This window comes from Pagrus pagrus, assembly GCF_965226575.1.
Source record: "Pagrus pagrus genome assembly, chromosome: 21".
Lineage (NCBI taxonomy): Eukaryota > Metazoa > Chordata > Actinopteri > Spariformes > Sparidae > Pagrus > Pagrus pagrus.
The window spans coordinates 6,566,546-6,588,738 of record NC_140208.1 but is presented as its reverse complement, the minus strand read 5'-3'; the positions used below and the strand labels follow the sequence as shown (position 1 = coordinate 6,588,738).

The 22,193-nt window shown below is 42.1% G+C and overlaps 5 protein-coding genes across 5 annotated transcripts; 3 read left to right on the top strand and 2 right to left on the bottom strand.

Annotated features, from left to right (window-relative positions):
* Positions 1 to 816: 816 nt before the first annotated feature.
* LOC311250761 (DELTA-sagatoxin-Srs1a-like) lies at positions 817 to 2,888 on the top strand. Its single transcript, XM_084342772.1, has 3 exons — positions 817 to 875; positions 1,192 to 1,317; positions 2,305 to 2,888. Exons 2-3 carry the CDS (start codon positions 1,214 to 1,216, stop codon positions 2,723 to 2,725), a joined length of 525 nt encoding a protein of 174 aa, XP_084198898.1. The 5' UTR covers positions 817 to 875; positions 1,192 to 1,213; the 3' UTR covers positions 2,726 to 2,888.
* Positions 2,889 to 2,894: 6 nt separating this feature from the next.
* On the top strand, positions 2,895 to 5,703 carry LOC311250759 (tereporin-Ca1-like). Its single transcript, XM_084342770.1, has 3 exons — positions 2,895 to 3,418; positions 3,560 to 3,678; positions 4,085 to 5,703. The coding sequence occupies exons 2-3, from the start codon at positions 3,575 to 3,577 to the stop codon at positions 4,533 to 4,535; spliced, it is 555 nt and encodes a 184-aa protein (XP_084198896.1). The 5' UTR covers positions 2,895 to 3,418; positions 3,560 to 3,574; the 3' UTR covers positions 4,536 to 5,703.
* Positions 5,704 to 5,739: 36 nt separating this feature from the next.
* Positions 5,740 to 8,155, bottom strand: LOC311250758 (endonuclease domain-containing 1 protein-like; the record flags this gene model as incomplete). The annotated part of the gene is made up of 2 exons (XM_084342769.1): positions 7,746 to 8,155; positions 5,740 to 6,360 (listed from the first exon to the last, which is right to left on the bottom strand). The coding sequence occupies exons 1-2, from the start codon at positions 8,025 to 8,027 to the stop codon at positions 5,740 to 5,742; spliced, it is 903 nt and encodes a 300-aa protein (XP_084198895.1). The 5' UTR covers positions 8,028 to 8,155.
* A 2,339-nt stretch (positions 8,156 to 10,494) lies between these two features.
* Positions 10,495 to 14,813, top strand: LOC311251001 (UDP-glucuronosyltransferase 2A3-like). The gene is made up of 2 exons (XM_084343237.1): positions 10,495 to 10,581; positions 11,550 to 14,813. Exon 2 carries the CDS (start codon positions 11,559 to 11,561, stop codon positions 13,158 to 13,160), a length of 1,602 nt encoding a protein of 533 aa, XP_084199363.1. The 5' UTR covers positions 10,495 to 10,581; positions 11,550 to 11,558; the 3' UTR covers positions 13,161 to 14,813.
* Positions 14,814 to 15,035: 222 nt separating this feature from the next.
* On the bottom strand, positions 15,036 to 18,845 carry LOC311250177 (uncharacterized protein; the record flags this gene model as incomplete). The annotated part of the gene is made up of 7 exons (XM_084341752.1): positions 18,836 to 18,845; positions 17,599 to 17,691; positions 16,873 to 16,989; positions 15,757 to 16,482; positions 15,520 to 15,671; positions 15,307 to 15,434; positions 15,036 to 15,204 (listed from the first exon to the last, which is right to left on the bottom strand). The coding sequence occupies exons 2-7, from the start codon at positions 17,684 to 17,686 to the stop codon at positions 15,036 to 15,038; spliced, it is 1,380 nt and encodes a 459-aa protein (XP_084197878.1). The 5' UTR covers positions 17,687 to 17,691; positions 18,836 to 18,845.
* Between the last annotated feature and the right edge of the window lie 3,348 nt (positions 18,846 to 22,193).

The window sequence follows — 22,193 nt, the reverse complement described above, 5'->3', positions numbered from 1 at the left end:
TGTTTGCATCTCTTTGTGGTTTCTTTGTGTCTCTTCGCAGTTGTTTTGTGTCTCTTTGTGGTCGTTTTGTGTCTTTTAGCATCAAGCCTACCCGGCCCGTCAGACATCCATCCATGTGTATGTTTGTGAGTGTGTTTCTGAATCTTTTCTGTTCCTGTCAATGGACTGACAACTTATTTAAACACTACCTAGCGATCTATTCAGTGCCTGCTGCAGCAGGTCGACCTGCAGAAAACAAGGAGAAGGTGTGTTGCATGAAGTTGCAGCTCATTTATCAACATGACATCTAATGAAACGCACTCAAACATAACAACTGCACTGACAGTTTTTTTAAGGCTGTGGTAAGAAGACTGAGTGCTTGTAACAAATGAATCTATCCCCAACTGTCACAAAGTGTTCTGTGAGTTGAACCGGTTTGGGTTTGGGCTGCGACTAAAATGAGTCACCATCATCAGCTGCACTGGCAGTCTGATAGGTGTGTCTGCTACTCTTTACTTTTTAAATCTCAGCAGACATTCAGGTATTTTATCCACCGACTGTCAGACACTGAGGGCTTATCTATTGTTCGCCTGTGCAAGCAGTGATTTTCCATCTTGTGCCAAAGTGATCATCAGTACTGAGTCGTTTAAATCACACAATGTTTCTGTTCTCCAGATAATTTCACTGTAGCTGCAGACTTTAAAGTTCACACTGACATTATTATACAGGTAGGTTTCTGCAGATCTGACAGCGGAGCACAGACACACCTCCTGTCAGTCAGCTCACACTGACGTGAGGTGTGACTCCCTCAGGGAGGGTGTGACTTCAAACCTGTGTCCGATCCAAAGTCAGACCTGTTCTCAGAAGCCTCTCTGCCATCCTGTGTGAGACATAAAGTAAGTACATTTACTTTGACATAATTATGCAGCAATCACCAAAGATAGGATTGTTTGGAAAAACAAATGTCTGGTGCTAATATTGGTAGATAATAGTGTGTAGTAATGGTTAGTAGAGATGCATTTAGCACTTTATCTTGTGGCAAGATGAAACAGTGTGCTGCGGGAGTGTAACATTAATCGTTTACAAGCCTCTTAGCCATGAATGTAAAATGAAACACACAGCACATCAGTCAAGTTATTCTCCCTTCAGGGTGATTTCAGTTCAAATGATGATAAATCCTTCACAGCTCTTTTCTTCACCTCTGTCATTCAGCCGTCGCCCAGCAGCCGCCAACATGCCCGAGAGTGCAGAGTCCCACGCTGTCGCCCTCACCACCAACCGCATCTGTGTGATGGAGGTGACCAACCTCAGCTCCATCTACTGTCTCTGGAAACCACAGTAAGACTCCCTGTTAGTCAGGACCACTTACAAAAAAGCACTGTCTAGTTCGGGTCCCTGGCCATGTTGCAGATGTTTATGAGTTAGACAAGTCAGCTCCGAATGTCTGAGATGGTTTTTGAGAATTTTGATGTTTTTCTTAAAATTCTGGTTTGGATCTGCGAATTCTGAAAAAAAAAAACATGCAAAAACTGAATTGTGGTGAAAAAATAGTGACACCTCAATTTTTTTTTTCTCCAGAGGCTCTAATCCTCTTCTGTACTTTTGACATTTAACATCACTGTTTCCAAAATGAGTTTGTTAAAACATTTAGGTAACTTCATCCCTCCCTCCTCCGTCCATTAAACTCTGTGTAGGTACAAGACAATAATGACAGTTAACAAATATGAGAATATTAGTAATAAAACAAATTACCATATATACATTTCCACACAATACAAGAATAGAAGAAAATTATATAGAAATGTCATAACTTCTATGTAAAGTATATAATTGAATGTATTTCCATCATGTTGAGTTGATGTAAATGAATTAAATAATGTTTAATAAACAATTTATTTAAGTATCATGATTAAAAATTGCATTAATTGAATTTAAGCACTTTGCATTAAATTATATACTTTACATCGAACTTAACTGAAAGACATGACGTCAGTGTTTTAGGAAAATTATGTTTTGAGTGTAATGTCTTGTTTAGTTAAAATCTAGCTTTAGATGTGCAAAAAAGTTAAAATATTCTCAACTTTTCAGTGCAAGGCAATGACACCACAACATGAATGATGTGCACACTCAACCCTGACCGTGCTGTTTAGCCTGAGGTGCTTTCCAAGGTTTTTTTGAAGCAACTCGGTGTGATCAGGACGTGATACCACCCTGATCACACCAACAAGATGCCACGGGGTGGGGCCGGGTTCAATGTCACAAACACTCCTGTCTCAGTATTTCTTCCACCACTAACGCCTGCGTCCTTCCTCTTCTGCCCTTCAGGGTTCACATGGAAAGCGGCTTCCCCTTCAGCCCTCCCACGCCGACCTTACGCACCAACATGACCGAGGTGTGCTCCTTCACCAAGGACGACAACACGGCATCAGGCGCCGTGGGCGTCTTGACCTACGAGCTGTTCAACATGCAAAAACGCTCCTGCAAGGAGATCATGGCCATCATGTTCTCTGTGCCGTTCGACTATAACTTCTACAAGAACTGGCTGGGGGTGGGCATCTTTGATAAGTCGCAAACCTGCGATGAGAAGCTGTTCAAGCGCATGTACAACGACGATCAGGTCAACTTCGTGCGCCATGAGGCCAACGGCTCAGGGGTGAAGTTCCAGGGAAAAACGGTGGACGTGAGGGCCACCATGTCCGATGAGGGCAGGGCTTTTCTTAAAATTGAGCTGTATGACAGGATGTGATGAGTCTCTTTGTAATGCTGTGAGAATAAACAGCAATTAAGTGGAATAAATCTTATAAAAACACAGTCTGCAAGTATTCATGAAAACTTACATGCCATTTGTCTGTCATGCATGTCATGTACGGGTGCTGTAAATGAATAAAAATCAACCTCATGAACCTGAATGTCTTTGGTATCGTCTTTAATTCGTATGATCACAAAGGTTTGCATGCAGCAACAACAAAATGAAAAGTCAGTTAAAAGATTTGCAACCAGTGGACACATCATCATTCCTCACTGTGGGTGAAATCATTTCAACAATCACAAGGTTGTCTTCACGGTCAGACAGTGAAAACATCAGATGTACAATAGGAGGTGCGGTGCATACAGACGCAGTGCGATGTGAGACGCGAAAAGCCGAACGAACCGGCTCCTCGCTTGGAAAAACAAGATTATGAAAACAAAAAGACACAGTGATGTTGTAATGGTTGGCTGCACCCTGTCTTCACGCCTCTGTGTACATACCTCAGGTGAGGACAGGACAAAAAAGTCTGAGACAGTGAGCAACAGGGAGTAGGTGTGTGTCCTGGGTGGAGACAGTTTTGGGTGGGATTTAGGTGTCACACATTCCCCGAACGAGAAACATCTACAGAGTGAACCCAGTGTTTCAAACCTGACACTGCCTGAGCGAGCTGCACACCTCTGATCCGGACAGGTAAGCGTCTTTTTCCTTGCTGACAAATACTATTTAGTGAATTTTACAGTACAGAAGAAGGATTTCGCACTGTAGATATTTTATCAGTCACTGTAAACTGACCTGTAGTTTAAACTCTGCACCTCCTGCACTCTGTCGCAGCCTTTAGGAGCAACAATGAGTGAATCAGCAGAAGCGTTGGCTGCTAACCTCAAAAGCCGAAGAAATGTGACCATTGAGATCACCAACGTCACCAATGGCTACTGCCTGCTCGACCCTGTGTAAGTATTGTTAAAATAATAGTAGACGTTCATGAACTTTGCATGGATAAACTGAAGTTAAAGCAACATCATGCAACTTTTTCACCGTACAATAACAGCTTCAAAATCATGTTGATGGTACAGTGACCATGCTGTAATGGGGTGAATGGTGTCTCTGTCACTTGCTTCTGCACTGTGTAACTTCAGTGAGAGGGCAGGACCACAGCGTTACATACACTGTGTGACTTAGTTAGCACCTTCATTACATCTGACAAATTGTTGGAGATCAGGGTTTGTATTTAAGATGGTGGTGTTGCACATTTTTAAGATACAAAATGTTGCTTAAAAAAATGCAAGTGCAGGTTAAATGAAAAGGCGCCAGTTTCTCATCCTCTTGTTTTTGCCCTCACTTTTATTCCTCTTACAGGGTTCACTTGGAGAGTGGCAACTGCCACAGCCCACCCCAACCCATCGTGCGCCCACTGAAAACTGAGGTGTGCAACTTCAGCAAGACCAGCGCCAAAGCCTCCGGCGCGGTGGGCCTCCTGGCCTACGACCTGTTCGAGAAGAACAGAGGCGGTACAGAGAAATTAGTCATAATGTTCTCTGTGCCCTACGACTATGGGGCGTACAAGAACTGGGTGGGCGTAGGACTCTTTGAGATGGGCAAAGAGGTCAACGAGGGTCTGTTCAAAGAGATGTATTACAACAAGGAGCAGGTGAACTTTGCGCGGGCAGAGGCCACCGGCTCTGCTCTCATATTCGAGGGCAGGAACCTCGACGTCATGGTCACCATGTCTCCTCTGGGCAGATCCATCATGAAGGTGGAGTTGTGGGACAAGCTCTTCACTCCTAAAATGTCACAGGGTCCTTACTAAGATGATGCATTTCTGTCAAAAATAATCCAGTTTGACACACCAGTGTGTAGTGTTACACATGTTAAAGCCTCTGTACACATGTGCTACTGTACCATCTGTTCATGCAATAAATCCACAACAAGTCTCATATGATAAAACCTGTGTGTCAGTGATCATTACAAGAAAAAAATAAATTGGCAAAGCTTCAGAACAATTGAGCCAACTCATGGAGCACGTTTGTCTGGATGACTCCTCTGCAATTAATCAACCTGAGTTTGTTCTTGATTTAAAGCACACATATAATTTTACTCACGTACAATCACCTGAATTATTTTGTAAATGATTAAAGACAAACTTATTTCCTTAAAAATTAGGTTTCCGATGTTTCTTTGTATGAATTCTGTTGAGATGACACTGACACGGCTTGTATGTTTTGCACAAGGTCACCACCTAGTGGTCCAAAGTGGTTGTTGCAGTGGAAACATTAAATTCTACATGTACTTAGACAAAAGGAATACATTTATATACATTTTGTGTGGATTAATCAAACAAAATTAAACTTTTTTATAAGTGAGCTTTAGATATTTTTAATCTAAGCTATGTTTAGCTTTGTTTACTAACTATTAAACGACTAACAGGTGAAGTGAATAACATTAATCATCTTGTTACAATGCAATGTACTGCTGGGAAACCTTAGGTCCACCGTTGCAGACCATGTCCACCCCCTCACGGCGACGGCACTCCCCAGTGGCAGCACGGAAATTGCTTTGCCAGAGGACCGTGACGAAGAGCTCAGGGCGTCGACCTGGCCTCCAAACTCCCCAGATCCCAATCCGATTGAGCCGTGGGACATGCAGGAACAAGTCCGATCTATGGAGGCCGCACCTCGCAACCCACAGGACACAAATTAGCTGCAGCATTAAAACCACTGACACCAGCTACGTGTATTCGGAATTTGATACGGGTGATGTGAACAGCATATTCTGTTATGATACTCCTAATTACATTAACATGTGGGATATGCCAGTATTAATCTTGCTTTTGTTGCGGCGTGTCCGATGGATGCTCGATCCATCAGGATTCTGGGGAATTTAGATGCCAGGTCAAATCAACAGGAGCTTTAACTGTCAGTAAAATTTGTCAAATGAGGAAGAAACGTTGTACTTATATTTGTCAGAATTACATGAAATGAGCATTAACACTTTGTGTCTCCATCTGTGCAGGATCAGTCTGATCCAGAGCACTGCTCATAAAAAACACTGACAACAGTTTTGAACCTGTCCTTCAGATACATCTCAAGCGTTTCCAGTGGCATTTGTCTCACATCATATCCCCAGAACTGTTTCTTAGCTTGCTCACTTATGGGCACAATCTCCTCGGTGCTGTTGCGGTCGTTGCGGCCGATCGCAGCATAAGTGGGAAATGCATCCTTGAGTATCTCTGGAAGACTGTTGTTGTAGTTTTGGCAGCAGTAGGCCGACCACATATACTCTGGCACAGCCACGCGATGATTCTTGAGCCAACGGTCGGCGTTCAGATAAGGGATGATGCCGGTAATGATGTACGCTTCTCCGAGACAGTAGGCCTCCAGAGTTTTGCTGACATTGTTCTCCAGAAATTCCCAGGGCCCTTCATTTGAGCCTGCCTTCTGAGGAGCTACATTAGTGAGGGTGAAGGTGGCTGAGCGGTTTTCGCGGCTCTGGTGGTGAAGGCTGGGGTTTAGATGTCCGCGAGAGTAGGTGGAGTTAATGTAGTCCAGCTCCACCGCCTGGCTCTCCACCACGTTCTGGTCCACAGGGCCCGGAGGGAAGGGGATCATGTTGCCGTCAGCTCCTGGGTAGGCTAACTGTTTATCGGTGGAAGGAAAAAGTGATGTAGTTATAAAGCTGACGACATGTCATACAGGTTAAGGTATGAATTTTAGTTGAAAATATAAAAAGATAACAGTCTTGACTTCATGACGTTAATGTATTCTGCTGCAGAGATATCTAATGACGTTAGCATGCTAATCAGCTAGCCCTTCCCTGCCTCGGTCCAAAGCTCCCTTGCTAGCGATGTCAACACCCCACAGTGCTCCAATTCTGGACTGCTAGATGAACAGCTAACTGCGCTAACTAGTTAACTGCAGCAACTGTTAGCGGCAGGTCGCTCTGCCCCCTATTTGTTTTAAGTATGAATTTGACAGGTGGCCATTTCTTACATATTGCACCTTTAATGCTCCACTCTGTGATCCAGAGGAAGACTGACCCGATAAATTAAGCTGGCCAAATTTGTGTGGACACCCTCCAGCCATGCTAACAGCTTTCTCTACTTAGGCACGGTGGGTTTTTGAGGCAAATGCTAATAACAGCACGCTAATATGCTCAAGAATGTTTTTGTATGTCATCATATGTGCGGAGAGGATCTCTTACAAACTTCTGCATTTATTTTTTGCCTAAAAACAGTCGACATTGAGTGTAAAAGATACCAATATCAGCCCTCCAGAACCCACAATCTGTAACTTCCATGTAACTGTATAATAAGGTGATTAAAATCGTCTCAATCACATAAAATAAAACTGAAGATGGGACTTTTGTGTCCTACAGCCCTGGTTACAAGTGAGGGAAAACTACAGGCTACTGCTTACATTAATATTTTAGTCAATCATGCGTTTCCAGTTTGAACTCCTTTTGACCTTTTGTTGTGCTCAGAGTTCTGACCTCAACCCCCATCTAATACCTTTGGGATGAACTGGGAAACCAACTGTGAGCCGATGACCCGATGTCTGTTTGTATAAGTAGATAAAAGCCCATGGGTCTTAAAGAGAGATCTTTAAATTGTTGTTAAATTGTCGGCTGTCCAATTACTGTTGGCCATTTAGTGTTACAGTCAACTTTCCAGGGCTATCGAATCTTAAAATATGAAAAGTATTCTTTGCAGTGTGGAGAGTTCAGTTCTCCTTTACTGGGGCTCAGTTCCTCCTTTTCTTGTTATTTCCCAAAACAGGTTACGTAAATGGCGCTGAACTGGAACATCAGTCTGTATTAAGTTAACTGAGAGTCTTTTTGAGGATGTCAAAGGATAATGTCTTGTTTCAGTACACATCTGAATAAACCAGCAAAACCTGTAAACATACTTCTATCTTCTTTGGACTGTTCCTCTTAATAGAAAGACGACTTTCACATTCTTTATAATTTAAATTAATGTTTCAAAATCAGTTAATCAGATAACAAGATATTTAAATATCCTCACCTGTGGCTCAAACTTCCAAGATGCAGAGGGTCTCTTTCCTGCTGGTACAGAGTAAGCATATGCTGAAAACCACGGAGAGCGACGAGGTCGACTGTACAACGTGGCGAAGCGGTACTGGTTGTAATAACGCTGGCAGATGGGGGTCCCAGATAGACCTTTAGGAGGCCAGGACTTGTAGAAAAACTGCAGGCATGGAGCGAAATCCCCAACATCAGCTGCACACAGGCACCAGCCTCCAACGACGGCCAGGACGAGCACAGGGAGAGCGGAGTAAGGTGACATTGTGACAACGTGCCTTCACACAGACTCTCAGTGAAATGCAGTGAGGCATGAATTCATTGAAAGCTGTTCCCTTTGCATGAGCACATGACGTCTCGATGAAAGCAGAAGAGGGTTCAACATTAGTTTCACACATCTGTTATTTTTGCTTACGTACCATGATTGTTGCAGACAGGAAGGCACCAGGTTCAACAAGGGGAGCTTGAGAGGAAAGAGAGGGGAAAGACCACAGACTTAACAACAAACAGGAACAGGGCACTGCTAACGAGGCTGATGCGAGACAGGTGTGGGGAGGATCGCAGGTGAGCAGGGAGAAGAAAGTGATGAGAATGAAAGACTCAAAGGCCGAATACAGTCTATACTTCTAAATATTTCTGTATTATGATGTGGTTGAATATTTTTTATGGCCAACAAGATTTAAGTAACGTTTTAATAAAGTAATTGTTTTTAGTTGTAGTTGTCGTAGTTATTTTCTGGATGAATGATTTGTGGACTTCACACGAACGTGCCGGAAAAGTCGCACATTTGGATGCAGCCCAATACTTGGACTCGGTCAATGGACTTTTCCGGTCTACTGACCTCTCAAAGCGCTTTACAACACATTAACACATTCACACACAGATTCATACACTAATGAAAGAGGCTTCCACCTGCTCATCAGGAGCAATTTGGGGTTCAGTATCAGTAGGATACAGTGCTTCGACGTGTAGCCGTGGGAGCAAGAGACCTTCCGATTACTGGACGACCCGCCCTACCCCTTGAGGTACAACCGCCCCGACGACTTACTCCTATACACTCAGCCATGCTCATGTCTACAGAGCGCCAGTGACATCAGTGAGGTGAGATGTCTGCACAAAGCCCAAAGGATACTAAAAGACAACACCCACCCCAGCCACAGTCTGTTCACCCTGCTGCCATCTGGCAAAAGATACAGAAGTATCCGCTGCCGTACCACCAGACTACAGAGCAGCTTCATTCATCAGGCTGCTTTTTCTTCTAGTTTTTAAACCATTGTGTTGAAAATAATACATTTACCTTGTAATATTAAAACGTAGAAAGTGCTCAAGAGTATAAGGACTAGGGTTGTCAAAAGTATCGAAATTCAAAAAAGTATCGATACTAAAATGTTGTATCCGGCTACGATACTCATTTTCAAAAGTATCGATACCACCCCCCGGCACCCCTCCCCTCCCGGACGCCGAGCCGCCGACGCTGCGTCCTTCGCCCTCTCTGCCTTCACACACAGCAGCGGCACCCTCCCCCTCACCGTGACGTGCATAATAACAACAGAGCATGGCCAGTGCTGCTGCAGGAGGGCCAAATCAACCAGTTTTGGTTGAAAATGAAAGAGGGAAAAGTGTTTGGAGGTATTTTGCCTTCGAGTCTAACGAGCACGGAAAGCCGAAAGACGTGGATAAGCCTGTGTGCAAACACTGCTACAAGGCGGTGGCGACCAAGTCAAGTAATACTTCCAACTTCGCGAAACATCTTAAGGACCGACACCCTGGCCTTTACAGTGAATTTCGACAAGTTAGTGTCTTTCGTTTCAAACTTATTACCGATGTTATCGCGGCCGGTGGCCCGCATTAATGTTGTCCGTGTTATTATTAGCCATTAGCCGCAGCTAGCGATTAAAGGCTGACTTCACGTTAATGACTATAAACAACGTAAAAAAAAAAAATGAATCGGGCATGCCCATATTACGTTAATAGACACGGTGTCACTATACTAAGTTTACAAAGATGTTGGTGACTGAAAAGTGTCATTTTCTCTGTTAAAGTCCCAGAATGAAGCAGAGAAAAGTCGACCTACAACCAAACAGCAACACACACAGTCGACTCTACCATCTGTGTTTGACCAACAACGAAAATATGATGTCACGTCCCCAGAATATTTAACGTGTGGTTCTGTTAATTGTTACATGTTGTAACAGAGGTTATTTTTGCATTTTTCTCGTTAATAAAAGTATTTCTTTTAAATTTTGGGGTCTTTTTTTTTATCCTTGTGGTATCGAAAATGGTATCGAGTATCGAATATTTTCCTGAGTATCGGTATCGAGTTGAAAATTTTAGTATCGTGACAACCCTAATAAGGACAAAGAATTTAATTGTCAACTCCTGCTGCACTGTAACAAATAAAGAGCGTCCCTTCCCTGGACATTTTTTTTGCACGATGAGCTCGTTGTCCAGATCACAGCAGGCGATAAAAAGAAACTGTTTGGGGGAAAATATTGTGTTACTCCCCAGTGTGTGTGTATGTGTGTGGATGAGTGGATGTGTAGGTGGGTGGTTGCATGACTCTGTGCATTCCTGTGTTTGAGTGCATACAGCACAAAGAGAGGACGTCCTCTGTGGGAAAACTCTCTGCCTCTCCTCCCGTTTCAAAATATACACACACATCTGAAGTTCATTTGTCAAACCCACCCTCCCCCACCTCTCTCCCATCCTTATGTAACACAGTAATCGGGTTTGGAGTTTGGATTCCTGTCCGTGCAGGAGCTGGACTTCACTTATCCGGAGGCTCACACTTCATTTCTCAACTTTTTCAGAGCTTTAAGGTAGGCTGCAACGCTGCACACAACACGCATTCACAGCTTTTCTGAAGAACTGACTCTGTTTAGCCGACACTAACTTGTGCAGGACTCTAAAATAACTATGTTCAACAGCTTCTAATCACAGGAAGTTGCTGATCTGTATGCAAAAGTGCATGCCGTTAGATTCCTATTTTGGCTTTCTAAACCTGCAAAGAGGAAACTGGATGCTAGAGGGCAATGTTTTTGAGCCTGTTAGTGTTTTTAGCCTGGTAGCAAGTCCCTGCTGGACACAGATGTGACCTTTGATACCAGGCTTTAGTCAGTCCAACTTGGAAGTGTTAAAGCAGCAATTCAGGTTTGTCTTTCAAGCAGAGGCACTCTGGTTTTTATGTTATGGCTTCTTGTCTGATTCTCAGAGGGACTTCAGCTAAATTAATCCCATAAATTGGATATTTTTATTGAATCAGACATAATGTTACTTACTGCAACTGCAACAGGTTGAGAAACTAACTCAACTTCTGACGTGTAGCTATTTTTTGGGCATCAGAGGATATTATTTTACTAATCAGCAGGATACAGTGATTCCACATGTATGAGGGTTGTTGAAAAGGACATAGTTTAATTGCTGTTTAATTTTATAGCTCTCGTTATCATAAATTCAGTTTCTTTGGTCCATCCAGCATCAATAGAAAGATTTAGATAGTCTCCTGCCGACATAAACCTTCAACTCCGACTGGTAGCAACACAAAAGATATCAGACTGAAAGTAACGTTAGCATACATCCACATCTAAAGCACTTGATAGACTTATGTTACGTTAGCTTACCTTTTTATAAATTGGGGTTTGCCAGTCTGTGTTTTTTCGTAGTTTATCACAGCTGCTTCTCGTCTGATTCTCAGTGGGTCTTTAGCAGAATGAATCCCATAAATTGGATATTTAATTTATATTAAATTTACAGTTATTTGAATATGTACGTTTGCTCTTTTCCTCAGAGTTGACCCATGGGGAGCATCCCAGGACTTTCACTTCTGCTTCTGGTGGTGAGTTTGGCCGTCCTGACAGGTCCCAGCGTCCAGGGCGGAAAGATCTTGGTGTTCCCTGTGGATGGCAGCCACTGGGTCAACATGAACCTGTTGATCCAGAGGCTTCATACCAGAGGCCACGAGGTCACCGTGGTCCGCACATCCACCAGCTGGTACATCAAAGATGCACCACATTACCGCTCCATCACTGTCACCCTGCCAGAAGCCATCAGCATAGAGGAGCAGGATTTCTTTGTAACCTTCCTGGTTAAGATGCTGGCGATTCAGAAAGAGGGAGCGTCTCTTATCAGCTTTATGAGCTTCTATTGGGAAATGCTCACTACGCTTTCAAAAATTCACCAACAGGCCAGTCTGTTGGCGGTGGAAATGTTTGAGAACAAGACTCTAATGCAGAGTATTCGTGACACTCAGTTTGACGTGGCTCTTATCGACCCGGGGTTGCCTGTTGGAGTTCTGGTCGCTCATGAACTGAAGCTGCCGACTGTATTTAACGTGAGATGGATCACCAGCGCAGAGGGGCATTTTGTGGTAGCTCCATCTCCAACATCCTATGTTCCAACTTCAGGAAATGCCGTTTCGGATAAGATGACCTTTGGGGAAAGAGCCAAGAACGTATTCTTCTATGTCCTCAACACATGCATTGACAAGTTCATAGTATGCCCCCACTATGATAGATTGGTAGACAGGTACTTTGGTCCAGATGTGAACTTCTATCATCTTCTCCAAGGAGCAGACATCTGGCTCATGAGGGTGGACTTTGTCTTTGAATTCCCCAGACCCACCTTGCCAAACATCGTCTACATCGGTGGTTTTCAGTGTAAGCCCTCTGAGCCTTTATCATCAGAGCTGGAGGACTTTGTTCAAAGTTCAGGAGAGCATGGAGTCATCCTGATGTCTCTTGGCACTCTTGTCGAAAGCTTACCTATAGAAATCACTTCCGAAATTGCTGCCGCCTTTGCCCAACTTCCTCAAAAGGTCATCTGGAGGCATGCCGGTGAGCGCCCCAACAATTTGGGCAACAACACCCTCCTGGTAAAATGGATGCCCCAGAATGACCTCCTGGGTCATCCAAAGATTAAAGCCTTCGTGGCTCATGGTGGTACCAACGGGGTCTATGAGTCCATTTACCACGGAGTGCCGATAATAGGCTTACCTCTTCTATTTGACCAGTTTGAAAACATTTTGAGATTGGAGGTGCGAGGAGCCGCGAAGGCGGTGGACGCGTCCAAACTCACTCATCAGCACTTTTTAGAAGCGATAAAGGAGGTTCTTCACGATCCGTCCTACAGAAATAACATGAGGCGTCTCTCTGCTCTGCATCGGGATCAACCCATGCATCCTCTAGAAAGGGCTCTTTACTGGATTGAGTTTGTTATGAGGCACAAAGGAGCGTCACATTTACGCACTGAGTCTTATAAAATGCCGTGGTATGTCTATCACTCTGTGGATGTTATATGCGTTTTGATATCAGTATTGTTGTTGCTGACAGCCATTGTAGTGGGATCAATACGATTCCTTTGCTTTAGACTGTGCAGGAGGAGGAAAGCCAAGCAGGAGTAGTTACAGACTCCTCACATCAGATTAGTCTTTATTAAGACAAGTCATCTTAAAGGACTGGCAATCAGCCTCTCCTTAACAAATAGGTTAGGCCAAATTTTGCACCACTCCAGTGACATATCTCAACACTGAAAGAAGGATTGGCACCAAATATTTGTGGTTTTAGGGGGACATGTCTCAACAAATTTAATGGCTTGATTGTAAGGATGAATTGTAAAATCTTTGGCAATCCCTTATAGAGAGGAAGCTGTGTGACTTCAGCTCGCTATAATGTTAAATGCTAAATTTGTCCAATAATTTCATTGATATATATATAAACCAATGACTAATGGCATGACTAAATGAAGACATGATAAACAGCTGCTGATACGACAAGCGGCCGATATTCACAATTTTTTTTTTGCAATGATCCCTCAAATGTGAACACAAAGATGTGTAACAAAGCCAGTATGTTTTACAGTTTAACGATTAACTTCTTTTCGATTCTTCTTCTTTTTTCAATTTAACAAATATAATAATAGATTACCGCAAGAATCTTTTTCTGCATTATAACAAGTTTTCATTTTGGACGACATATACACAGATACGGATATATCTGTGAACGTCAGCTGATAATATTGTCCAGCTGACATCACTCAGGCTCTCGTTAGCATAATTAACAGTAACTTTTAGTCATGTTACAGACAGAGTTCAGCTTTTAAAGAGTAAGATTCAAGCACTTTTTGAGCACATTCAAGATACTTAAAGCAAACATATCCAGACTCTTGAAGCCTTTATCCTCACATTGCTACTATAAATGCAGGTGAAAAATAAAGTTTACAGAATTCCTCTTTACACACAGCAGTCAATGTATTTTCATTTATTTTACCAGCTATTAACTTTGATTGTGTGTTTGATCATGATTATTTTATGATTGCTAATTTCAACACCAGGAGACAAGACATACGATGATGGAAATGTTTATTATCCAAGATTTTGGTTTATATGAACAATTGCGCCAAATTATGGTGAAAATGAAGTGTTTTTCTAGGATTATATTCAAATACACGCATATTCCTCAAACAGAACGGTGATTTTTAAATGTTTTTATTTTCAAGACTTGACAAACTGGTGACTTCAGGAGGAACAGAGCCATAAATGGGGTCAGAAAATTGCAAAGGACACGCAGATTGTTGGTGTTGGTCATTTCCTGAATACTTTTGATAACAATAAAAATACATATAATATCATACCAGCATGAGCTTTAACTGATGCATCCTAAGACACATAAAAAAGTCTTTCAGTGGACAGATGTGTAATTGTTTTGGAGCTTCTTAACATCACAATTCTTTCAGATTCTGCATTAAAAACACAGCAGATACGTTGATTTATTTCCAGCCGACATCTGTGTGCCTGTACTCAACTCCCAGTTGTGTAACAGCAAATCATCTGTAATTGTTTTTACTGTCAGCAGTTTATAAAGTATTTTAATTTTCTGCAGAATGTGAAATTTAACGAGCTGCTGAAAAACACACGTTTCTCTTTTGTTTGATGTTTTTATGAGGATCAACATTTCACAATGAAGGATGTAACGTTATGTTGTTGAATCATCACTTGAAGAAAGAAAATGCAGTCTGTTACATCAAATTTAAGCTTATATAAATAAAAACATAAGAAAAGGACAAATTCCCTGGCAGATGTTGTTTTTATTCCCTGCGACTTGAGGACTAATTATTGTTTTATTATGAAAGAAAACATTATAACTCAGATTTTAATACATGACAGCACTTGTATACATCATATAGATATAGTCCTACAACTGCCTAGATATAGAAAACTTCAAAGTAGTGTATTACTGCAATATTTACAAAATGACATGTTAAAATGTTCGTGGACGATCTATAGGTTCTTTTCACAGATCCATCTGTAAGGAGTCTTACAGGATCCGTCCATCCAGGACTGGAGGGGGTCTTCACTGGTGTCTACGTGCCCACAGTCTTCTCCTAGAGGGTCGTCCAGCTTCCAGTCATCAGGCTCGGTCCCCAGGCCGGGTCTGCTCAGCCAGAATCTGGAGGACGAAGGGAGCAGCTGCGTTACAGTTCAAGTTTTTCTTTGTAGCAGCAACACATTGTGTCAAACTCTCTCCACTCAAATCAGCTCCAGAACTTACTGTACACCTGTCGTGACTGAGCTGCCGTCCACCCAGAACCATTCACCCTCCTCCTCTGCATCTGTCAGACCGATCCACAGCCTGGTGTCGCTCTGAACTGAAGTCTGACTGCTCTCAAAAATAAAGTCCTAAAGACAGAAAGATGATTTAAATTATACAACACCTGGGAAATTATTTTTTGTTACGCACGTGGTCCTCTTCTCGTCCGCTTACCTGTTCTGGTTGACTGTCGATGATGAGCAGGTCGCCCCCTTGTGTCTGACACCAGGACCTGCTGGAGCTCCAGGTGAGCGTGCGAGAGGAGACGTAGTAGCACTTGTTCTCAAACAGCCTCCAGCTGTCAGGACACTTTTTGCAAATACGTTCTGCAGAAACACGTGAAGAAAGTGACCATTTCTCATTATGGTTAACAGTCGTATTATTGCTGATTGTGGATTTGCTCATCTGTACCTTTGGTCTTGTGATCAACCACAGGACAGTAGAGGTCTAAGGAGCGGTAGTCCTCCTCCATCCTCTCCGTCTCGTTCCTCCTGTTGTCCTCTCTCTCTGCTGCTTCCTGCCTCTCTTTCATCAACGTGCTGCTCAGGTTCTGGTTCTCCTCCTGCAGCTCCGTCATGTTGTGTCTCGACGCCTCCTCACAGTCGTCGTTCAACAGAGCCGTGATCTGCTCACTCTGATTTTTGATTTCTCCCTGAAACCTGTCGTTGATTTCCAGAAGTTCATCATTCTTGTCCTTCAGTTGAAGCAGCTCATCCCTCAGGAGGATGTTGGTCTGGGAGAGTCTTTGTTCCTCCTGTTCTTGTAGCTCGTTGGACTCGACCAGATGTTTGATAGTTTGAGACATGTCCATCTTCTCCTCCTCCTGCTCAGCCAACAGCCGGACCAGACGTGCACGTTCTTGTGTGAGCTGTAAGTTTGTAGAAGTCAGATTCACGATTTGCTCCATTAAGTCGGTGCTCTCCAGAGTCAGAGCCAGATTAACAGACATCAGTTTGGCTGAGGTCCTGTTGAGGACTCTGGTCTGTTCTTCCAGCGAGGAGCTCTGCTCCTCCAGGACCTCATTGTCTCCTCTCAGGTCGCTGTTGGCTTTAGAGAGACGGAGGTAGCTCTCACTGATATTCTGGTAGTCAAACAGGAGGCTTTTCCATTCTGGCCTGCTGTCTGACTTGTTGTTATCTGAAAGTTAAAGACAAAGACTGATTACTTTTATTCAAACACGGCACAGATGACTTCAAAAAACTGTTGGATGTGGACAACAGCAACTGAAATAGTGAGTATATATTAATTGTTTATTCATGACTTGTTTCTGCTGCCCCCAAGTGGCTGAAAATATACATGAGATAAATAAAAAAATCAGTTATTGCAGGTTTTAAGATGTTAGCTTTGAACAGAGCCAGGCTAGCTGTTCCCATCCGCCTCCAGTCTTTATGCTAAGCTACGCTATCACGCTTTCATCACACAGACATGAGAGGGATGTCAAACTTCTCATCTCACCCTCTAAAAGAAAGAAGTAATAAAATGTCGAACCATGTCACTGTACTCATCTCATCAGCAACTTTTACTCACACAGGACAGAAAGCGCCACACAGGCCACGAGCAGCAACAAGCAGAGCGTTGAGAGGCCGAGGACCGGACAGAAGTGGTGACAGCTCAAGTTTTTCCTGCTGCGGAGGCAACCTGACGCTAAAAACAGGAACAAACAGATTATTTATTGTTATCATAATCATTGTACTTCTTCCTCTTCTGCTTCTGATTGTTATTATTTGTAGTATTAGTTTACAACATAGGGGTCAAGTTTGTGCAAACATCTCCTTATCAGATTAGTTTTGTCTGTTACTGACCATGTTGTGTTTTCCTGAAACAAGCGCAGCACTTTTTTTATATATATATTCTTATTTCAAATGCAAATCAACCTGTTCCCTTCAAATCAAGTTGATTTTTCTTGATCCTCGAGCAGTGACATACCAACTTTTCTCCCATTTTAAGATCCTGACTCTCATTTCTCCTTAGAATGAGCTGATTTCTGTTTGAATCAAATGAAGTACAGTTTTGAGGACTTTAACTATAAAACCAAACTAAAAAAATTAAATTATTGAGCTTGTTCATCAATATGAAGTAATACAGGTTAGGATGAATTTGAATCATGTCAGGAAATATAGTTTCAGTGCAGTTAGTGCCAAAGGAATCACTTCAACACCCCTTATTTAGCATTCGTAAGCAGTTTGCTGACATTTAACGCTTGTTAAATGTTGATATCTTTCTGTTGCCGTGCATGAGTTGCATATTACTTACATATATCCTGATCCTGCTTGGCTGAAGTCACTGAGATTGAGCCGGACGTTGGATTATTAGTCCAGGGGAGCCACCGATGACCGACCATTTTACCTGAACAGCAGCAGATCAACAAAAAAAGGAGACTGACTTTTAAACCTCATGTCAGGGGTCACACGTGTGAAGTAAAGGATGCATTGTGTGTGTCACAGGTGTGAGACACGCGAGGAAACATAAACGCCCTACTTGTTGTGAATCAGCCCACAGATCTACACTCTGAGTGAGTTTAGTGAGTCTAGACATCAAACAGAGCGAATACACAAAATCTCTTAAAGCTTCTTAACACGTCGACAAAGTGATTGTGGTTTTCCTGTTATGTATCATCAAAGAGTCTCACAGTATCTCTTCAGACTGTCTACGCTACAGTGTGATCGAGCATCACACTGTATGTACACACAGACGAGCTTGATCGGGAAGTTCTTTTACTCTTCTTTGTACTTGTACTCCACTACAGTGTAAAATATTGTAGTTTTTACTTCACTAAATGAATTTAAAAAGTCAAACATTAAAATGCAACCAACGGTTTAATAGTTTAACACTGTTTTGGTCAGTCAATGCATATACAGTATATACATACATTGTATTTTTGATACTTAAGTACAACTAGTATCAGTTACTGTAAGACTTTTACTCAAGTACTATTCTTATTTCCTTATTTCTTATTTTTTTACTTTTACTAAAGTAATGTTTAAACATAATATCTTTACTTTTACTCAAGTATGACTTGATGACACTGATAATAATTCTGCACAATACAATATACTGTGTAAAACCTAAGAATGTAACTAGTGATGGAATGTAACTAAAGAGCTGTACTTAACTTAAATGAGGTACTTTTACTTGTGTTTCCACTTTTTTGCAACTCATGTCTGTAACAGATCGTACACACATTTAATTTGAATACAAATGACCAGCTTATAAAATACAATACGTTGTTGACATACAGGTCAATGTATTATAAACAATAATCCAACAGCATAATAAACAATAAACTGCATTTTTAAGGAACTGTTCATTCTTAAAGTGCAGCTCAAAGTGCTGCAGAGAAGAAATAAAGTCAACACGTGAAATAAAATAATACAGATGATCAAAAACAAGTTGGTTGTGGCAAAACAATATAAACTTCAAAATGAAATATTCCCTCCACCATTTACAGCTCAAGGAAACTGCTGCTGAAAACAAATTCCTCATGACTTACCTGAGTTAACGTCCCTCTCAGAGTACGAACTGTCCTGACTGTGAACCTCCATCTCATTTATAGTCCCTCACCTCCTGCTGCTTCACCTCCTACAGGTGTAGACACTAACGGCCCGTTCTGTTTGAAGCTAGCTTATCTCTCTCTTCACAGTAAGATAAGATACAGTGCTTTCAGAAAGTATTCAGACCCCTTCACTTCACTTTTTTAGTACATTTGAAAACATTTCTTAAATTTCTGTTTCCTCTTTGTCATTGTGGTGCATTGAGTGCAGCAGCAGGACGCAGTATAGTGAACCTGCAGTGTCTGACGGTGTCAGAGTCCTGAGTCTGACAGGTGCTGTGGGGACTGTCTGTGTTTGTTTGGGGGTGGAGGTGATCAATGAGCTGACAGACTGCAGCTTCAACGGTTTGACTCTTAAACAGAGCTCCTTTATCTTAACTTCATGATTTATTTGTGGTGTTCTTTTGTCTGGTTTAAGGAACCGGCTATTAAATCTATTTAATGGACCACCTGATTTATTTCTATATTCAGCAATAACTTTGTTTTCCTTCATTTGATCCAGTAGGTGTCACTGTGTCCATTTGCACGATGCACTTCATAAACTGTGGACACACTTCTCTGTATGTCTATACGTGCTGTCGCTCTGTTTTGAGGTCTGTTTTCACACTTTGGGGCCCCTCAGTTCCTATATGGTGCAATCTTACTGCGACGGCACACAATATTTTAGACCAGTGGTTAAAAAAAACCAAAACGTGTTTCTCTTCTTCAAAATCCTGTTTCTTTCTCTGAACTTTACCTTGTTTTTCGTGAATTTATGTAGGCTGTAACCACAGAAAATACCAGTCTGTCCCCCAGATATACAGCAGGAAATATTAAATTAAATTAAATATGTCCTCCTTTTGCGATCCGTCTCATTATTTTTGATTTACTTTTGATTTATTTCTGTTTCTTGTGGAAAACAACAATTGCAGTAATCATGCAAATAGTGCTCCAAAGTACAAAAAAAGTCACCCTTGAGTAAAAGTATAAAGATATTGTGTTAAAATATAACTTTGGTAAAAGTGAAAGTCACCCATACAAATAGTAGTTAAGTAAAAGTCTTTAAGTATCTGATATTAAATGTAAAATAAATTAATTTTTAAAAACTGTGCTGCTTTTCCTCTGATGAAGCTTTAAACCTGCAAAGTAACTACACTCCACCACATTTCAGAGGTGACAGCTTTAGTTACTAGTTACTTTTCAGATTACCCTCCTGTCCAGTGAAAACCATGTGTCTCCAGATGTGCTGACGTTGAATGTTTAGGATAAACTGTAAAAAGTATCTGATGTTAAATCTTTAAGGTAAAAGTAATTATATTTATGTTTTTGGCTCTGGTGCAGTGTGTAATCCGTAAAGCAACAAGTAACTAAAGTTATCAAATGAATGTAGTGGAGAGGAAGTATAAAGTAGCAGAAAATGGAAATACTAAACCTCAAAATCTTCACGTCAGCTTCATCAAGCAAGCTGAACTGCTGTGAAGTGCTGCAATTAGAAAACAATAAGAGACGGCATTGTAATGTAACGGTGTGACTGAGTGCTCCGGTAAAATGTGAAACATGCAGCCAGCAGCAGGACGTCTGCTGACAACAGAGGCTGTGAGATAAGAGACACAATGCTGGGAGAATCACCTGCAGAGATCTGCTCTGAACAAACACTCTGCTGCTGATGTGTGTGAGAAAGGAGGAAATGTAGATCATAGTTATATCAGCCTCTGTCTCCTGTCTGTGGAGCACCACACAAACCAAATGTAAGCTAACATCACGGTTACTTTAGTCCAACACTGATACATCACAAAACTGTCTGTCCTCAGTGTGTTAACCTCAAATATATTATGTGTCATCAGCTGTTTTATGACGTTACCCTTAAAGGCAGGTTATCTCTTAATTACCGGCCTGTGTTTCTTCAGTTAAGCTGCCTGTAGCGCATAAATCGTGTAATTAAAACGGGCATTTCTGAATTGAAACGTCTGTTGACGCCTGCTGGTCACTGTGAAGTTAGTTTACTGAAGACGGGAGGACTTGAGGACAGAGCGCGTGGGTGGTGAAGGTGTGAAGAGGGAAGAGGGAAACTGTGAAAGTGTGGTTGAAGCAAATTACCTGTGTGTGTGTGTGTGTGTGTGTGTGTGTGTGTGTGTGTGTGTGTGTGTGTGCGTGTGTGTGTGTGTTCGCAGCTCATTCCAGTGCATACAGAGGAAAAGCAGATAAGTGTTAGTGAGACTCTGTGCTAATGATTGTTCTTATCTCCAGCATCCTTATTATGACCCGACAACATCACAGGGCCTTTGTCACAGTAGATTAGCCTCTATTTATACTTGTGGGGACTCTCTTTGAATAGATTCCTAACCCTGACCCTTAAAGGGACAGTTCAGTTCAGTTGAAAACTCTGTCTCGCACCCACGCTGCAACGCTGCTGTACTGTGAAGCTCCAGAAATGTTTTGTCGACCACAAACCTTCACCCGACTGTCCATCAGCACCCAAAATGTAGCACTGACACACATGCAAACGTGCACGGTGCTACCAGGAACGACAGTGGCCATGTTTTCTCTGAAATTTCACACTGTGTCATTTCAGGAACTCACTCTCTGCAATGCATTTTGTGCGTGTGTGTTTGCATATGTGAGGCCGCTAGCAACTTTGCATGTGTTATATCCCAGGGGCAACATAATGGCACCTGGGATATTTTTGGCAACAAGTAGCGCTGCAGAGCAGTGTTTTTGTAAGACACCATTTTGTTTGCAAGCAGGCGATACAATCCATAAACCTGCCAGGAGTTTTCACGCTGTTTCGCTCATCGTTGGCAGCACTTAATGTATACGCAAAAAAGGACGAAGGGTTGCACAACTCTTTATGTTTGTTTAGGTAAAACTTCTCCTATTTCTCTCACAACACTGTGTTAATGCTCTGGTAAGGGTTTTCATTTCCTGTGAATAATAGGCATTTCTGGTCGCCACAGAATCTGCTGGAAATGTTCCCAGGTCTCCTTAAAAATATCCTTTGGCGTGACTCGAACTGCAGTCGGCCGTGTGGCAGCCTTGTCTGCTTACGCCACCACCATCACCTCCACTTTCTGATACGAAGGGTGGCTAATGAGCCGATAATGGGACCACCTTTGGTACAAATGTCAACCCTGGACATGTGCCAGCAAAAACAGTGAAAAAGAAGACTGCGAGCTAGCAGACATGACTGCTAGCAAACAATGTGACATTTAAAATATTTCAGAAATCAGTTTTAGCAAATTATTTAAGAGCAAATAAATGGATTTGGTGAGTTACACTAATGTAAACATAACAATAAAACCTTCACTTGTGAAATGACCAC